Below are 5,302 nucleotides of genomic sequence, written 5' to 3'. Positions count from 1 at the left end.
CAGATCACAGTTCTTCTGACTCTGTCCAAGCCACAGTAGACAGAGCTATCTCTAAACACAGTGGCAGATACTGTAGTCCTGCTTTCTCTATGGACAGTTTATTTCTCTTTCATACTAGTAACCAGAGTGGGGTTTTATCACTTTTTGCCCTGATACAGATGTACTGGTGAGGCTGTGAGAGAGAACTTGATCACATCCCGTTGTCATTTTGTGGCTTGGGTCAGATTGTAAAACCAGACTTGTGTTATTGTGATTCTTTGACTGTTTCAGATTGAAAATCACTAAGTTGCTCTGTAGGTTTTTCTTGACTGTCTCAAGTTGTGCTAAGCTCTGTTTTCTTTCTCAGTCAGATTCAGAGGAAGATGAACCATCAAAGAAGAAAAGTACTCTTCAGGTAAATCCTTAGGATATTTAATTAAACAGATTTCACAGGAAGTAAGCGTTTGACTGTGATAGATACTGGTCTTCCGTTAGTATCAAGTCAGACACTCTGATTACTGTGTAGGTTTTGGGGAATAATACCCTGGAAATCCTTTGGGGCAGCAAATCCTTCTCTTGGAAAATTTCTTAAACTTGAATCTCAAAAATATGCATTAATTTGGAAAGTGTAGACAGACATTTGTAAGTGCAGTATTTCCCTTAAAAGTCCCACTGGCCTTTTTGTCAAGAAAGCCCTGCTGCATGTTCAAAACAGTAAGCACTTGTGCTGTGCGGTGGGAGCCCATCAACACTGTGAGAAGAAAAGTTGGAGCAGTTAATTGGCAGGGAGTCAGGAAAACTAAATAGTCTCACTGGTTTCTCCTATTTCTATGAACCATCTACCCTGCGTGGAACTCACCAGGGACGCGGCGAGGGCTCTGGCTTGTCTGCTTTGCTTCCTGAACCCAAAAACTTGACAGTGAAAGAGACCAATCGGTTACTTTTGCCCTACGCTTTCTCGAGGAAAGCAGCAGAAAATGCCTCTGAGTCAAAGCCAGCTAAGGCCCCAACCTCTTCCTCAAAGACAAAACCTCTGTCCAAGCCGGCAGTGGCCACAACTCCCTCTCCATCTGCTATCAAAGCTGCTGCGAAGAGCGCTGCCCTCCAGGTCACCAAGCAGATCACGCAGGAAGAGGATGACAGCGATGAAGAGGTAGAGCCAGAGAACTACTTCTCCTTGTCTGACAAGAGTGAGCCCAGCATTGTCAGTGCTGAGACATATATGTATTCTGGCACAGTGGTGTCAGAGGACCCGCCGCCTGGGACCGAGCCTGAGCCTCAATTCCAGGATGCTGCTGCTAATGCCCCTCTGGAGTTCAAGACGGGTGCGGGTTCCAGTGGTGCTCAGCACAGCTGGGCACCCAAGTCTGGAGAAGACTATGGCAGTCAGCCCTATAACCAGTTCCCTGCTTACAGCGATGCCAACGTGACTGGTGCATATTATCAGGTGGGTGTGAGGTTAATTTACTAGGAGTTAAAGCTTTATGGGGTTATTCTGAAAAGTGGTCTTGGACCAGTCGCTTTGATTTAGTTATTGGAGCAGGCTTCAGCTTGAGGATATCTAACCTGAGCTAGCTGGGACAAGAAATATAGAGATGCAGCACTTAGTACAGCATGACTCCTCTGGGATGAGAGCCATAGATGCTTTTTGCTGAATAAATGTTTAATAGCTGCTCTCATTTTAAAATGCCCCTGCAGAACTGCCCCTGCTGTTGTCAAGGTGCAGAATCAGGGCTTGCCAGAATTGATCTCCAGGTTGTTTCTAGTAATCCAGTAAAGTATTTGTTGTTGAGTGCCTCTGAAAAAATGCACTGTACTGTTCAKTCAGTGCCAAAGTGATGAGAATTCTCTTAGCCTTGAAAGGAGGCATGTGTGTAACTCACTGCGGTCTCCAGAGGCTGAGTGAAAGCCTTCTGGGTGAAAAACCAGAAGCTCACATGTGAGGTATGAGATCCGGTGATGCATCTTAAGGTCTGTGTTCATAGCTGTTCCAGGATCAATCTCACTTTGCTGCGGTGATGAACTGTTTTTTCTTTTGCTGACAGGATTACTACAGCGGTGGATACTACCAGGAGATGGAACCAGCACAGGGACCACCACAGGACGTGGGCACTGACTCTTCCTTCATAGATGATGAAGCGGTTGGCACTTTACTATCTGTTCCACTAAGGAGTTTGCATTTAAGCGTTGCTAGAACATAGGATCTGCTTGGCAGCTGCAGGTCTGACCCCCCAGCACGACCTGTGCTTCATGCCGAGTTCGACCAGATTGTTGTTCCATTGGGTCTAGCRCTGTGTTGTGGACATGTGCAGTGTCCTTCCAGCAATCTGTTGGGCTACTGCTCCAGATGGATTTACTTGTTCTTTTAAGTAGGTGATGTTTGTTATTTCCACCTACTCCAGTCTTATTCTCGTTGGGGAGATTTAGGGCAGTTAAGGTGTATGGAGTGATAAAGTCTGTGCAGTTGCTTGTTTACTGAGACTCAGGTGAGCTGCTGTTCAGATATCTTGATGCTCTATCTTGTGGCACAATGGTGAGCTCCCCACTTATTTGAAATGTGCAGGAGCTGTACCTCAGACCTGTTTAAAACCCTCTCCCATTGTTGATGTAGTCTAGAAACTGCCAGCTTTGGTTGCTGAATCAGTGCTACAGCAGCAATAGCCCATCTGGTGCTCACTTTCTCTGGGTGGCCTCTGTACTTTTGAGGTGGGTTTGAGTTAYGAGGTGGATATCCTTAGCAGCTAAACTTCAGATGCTTTCATGGCACTTAAAATGAAAGAATCCAAACTCTTTGAATCKTTTTCTAGAGGCAAGAGACAGTGCCAGAGTAAATGATGTTTTCCCTTTTGCACTGGAAGATGAGATTATAAGCCTAATATTAAGTATTTTGAGACACWCTGACCTATAGAAAATCAGAACTCTCCTAAAGAAAGATTTGCTGGTTGGAAGATGTATGGTGGTGTGCCCTGTCACRTGCTTGGGGAACTTATGCATCAGAACCCCTTCTACCTCTACTTATTTCGGGTTAGAAGTGCTGTGATGTGTGYGTAACTCCTGTTGTTTCTGTTCTGCTTTTAGTTTAAACGTCTGCAAGGCAAGAGAAATCGAGGGAGAGAAGAGATCAACTTTGTGGATATCAAAGGTGATGATCAACTGAGTGGAGCCCAGCAGTGGTTGACAAAATCCTTAACAGAGGAGAAAACCATGAAATCRTTCAGCAAGGTATGGGCAGGAAGGGAGAAATGCTGGCTGGAATTTAGGAGAGCCGCGTTCAGTTTCCAGTTCAACAGCAGCTGAAGCTGTGTTAGATGCTGTGCAGTCATGGGGTTAGGAGGACAATCCTTCCCATCCTACTCCGCTCATGTTGTGTATTGTATAAATAACTACACACAAACTAATAGGGATTCTGAAAAGAAAGTCCCTGTTTGCAGGTAATAAGGACCRACTAGGAACTGCTTTAGTCTAAGGAATCTGCCCAAAACTATTGATGTGAAACAAATGTATTGGGCTTCTTCACTGGCTTTGTGCAGGCTCTTGTCCTGCTTCACTGCCTGGGATAATATCTTTCCAGGATTAATGTTTACTCTGGCTTTGGTTTTTAGAGAAAAGGAGATCAACCCACAGGACAGCAAAGAAGAAAACACCAGATCACATATCTGATTCATCAGGTTAGTGGACAACAGTTCCAGACAGTTACAAGGGCTGATGGTTAACAACATGAAGCAGAGTTGGTGGAGCTGCTTTTTCTGCCGATGGGAAGCAGAGGCTCTGCGTGTCCAGCAGTAATTAGTCCTTGATTAAGAGCTCTGGAAGAGACCTGCAGCAGGTCTGATGGGAGCTGGGGGGCAGTGGCGCCTGCAGGAGCGAAGCTCTTGTTCCAGCAGATGGAGCCCTTCCTTGGGCCAGTGCTGCAGCAGGGCTGCGCAGGATGGAGGGTCCTGGGCCCCGCTGACCCAGACGGCGTCGGGGCCTTGGCTCTAGGGTTTTATGGCACTGCCATAAATGGATAGAGCCCCTTGCTGTGCTTTGCTTTGCTTTGCTTTTCTCGGCCTTCCCCTTCCACTCTGCTCCGTTGCGTGCATAGTTTTGTTTGGTGACAAGACTCTGCTTCCTGTGTGTGCCATTGCTTTGTGGTTGGTAAGCAGCTGCTGAGACTGTCCCACAAAAGAAGCTGCATTTCGGTGTGAAAGAAATGCCTGTGCATTAATTCAGACCTCTGCCAAGATAACTGTAACTAACTCCTATAACAAGGTCCCTTGCTGAAGTGCTCTGTAATTCTTGTCAGCAGGGGTGAAGGAGGGTAAAATACTGCTGAATCAGAGCGCAGCATTTCTGATTTTAATCATCTCAATTTCTGCAGGCAAAAGAAAGAGAACTGGAACTGAAAAACACATGGTCCGAAAACAAGCTCAGCCGACGTCAGACTCAAGCCAAATATGGATTTTAACACCTCTTCTCCACATTTTGGCTGTTGTCCCAGGTGACCTTGTGTGTCAGACTTCTCCTGGCCTTCTGGAGATCAACCAGGCCCCTGCGTAGAAGGCTGTCTGCTCTGTGGGTGGGAGGATACTGCASTTCCTGGTCTATCGGGGGAAGAGTTTAACGCAAGCAAGTTTCTGAAACTCCACCTGTAATCTCCCCCCTCCCCGCCCCTCAAACAATAATGTAGATGGTTCAAATCAAGTTTGGTTTGTACAGCTGGGGACTGTCCCAAAACACAAGGCAAGGCTGGAGCTTTTTGTCCCATGGCCTGGTGCAAGATTGGAGATTCTGTCCTGTAGGTATCCAGGCTACTAATTCTTGAAAGTAGCCGTAGCTGCCGGAATCTTAGGCAGAGTCACAATAAACTTCCAGTTCCCAGTTTTCTCCTTTCTTGGACTCACTGTGCATTGAGAGTGTAATTTTCCTTTCTAGAAGACAGTGAGTTTCAAGAGCAAGCCTGTTTTTTGTCCTTTTTGTTGAGACATCCTAATGGCTGTTTAATTTTGTCTGAGTAAATACACTGCTCCTCTCATGCTAATTATTTTTTGCAGGGGGAAGGGAGGGGAGGGGAGGGGGAAGGGTGGCTAATATGGTGTTTTTGTTCTCAGCTGCATCAGCCTCTGTTTCAAATCACGTTGAGGGGAAACTACTTTTTTGTTTTGAAGGGGACATAGACTAACAGGTCAGAGCTTGGGATACAAATAAAAATACCCCAGTCTGTGGACTGCACAGAAAACAATGAGGTTYTCTCTGCCAGCACAAGAAGCTGCTGAGAGCTTTTGGATATATATGAACATTCTGTGTATGTATGTTTTTCTTGCCTTTTTTTTTTTTTTTTTTT

At 45.8% G+C, this 5,302-nt stretch overlaps 1 protein-coding gene across 1 annotated transcript in view; it reads left to right on the top strand.

Moving 5' to 3' along the window:
- The window catches only part of PRCC (proline rich mitotic checkpoint control factor), an 8,845-nt gene extending 3,544 nt beyond the window's left edge, over window positions 1-5,301 (top strand). Inside the window, exons 2-7 of the mRNA XM_085317008.1 lie at window positions 347-394; window positions 842-1,426; window positions 2,025-2,120; window positions 3,058-3,201; window positions 3,582-3,647; window positions 4,340-5,301. Coding sequence (XP_085173134.1) covers window positions 347-394; window positions 842-1,426; window positions 2,025-2,120; window positions 3,058-3,201; window positions 3,582-3,647; window positions 4,340-4,426 — 1,026 coding nt within the window. The 3' untranslated portion in view covers window positions 4,427-5,301. The remainder of the gene's footprint in view (window positions 1-346; window positions 395-841; window positions 1,427-2,024; window positions 2,121-3,057; window positions 3,202-3,581; window positions 3,648-4,339) is intronic.
- Window position 5,302: the final 1 nt, after the last annotated feature.

This window comes from Rhea americana, unplaced genomic scaffold, assembly GCF_003343005.1.
Source record: "Rhea americana isolate MKP2758 unplaced genomic scaffold, rheAme1 scaffold_484, whole genome shotgun sequence".
Lineage (NCBI taxonomy): Eukaryota > Metazoa > Chordata > Aves > Rheiformes > Rheidae > Rhea > Rhea americana.
This window is presented reverse-complemented; position numbering and strand designations above follow the sequence as displayed.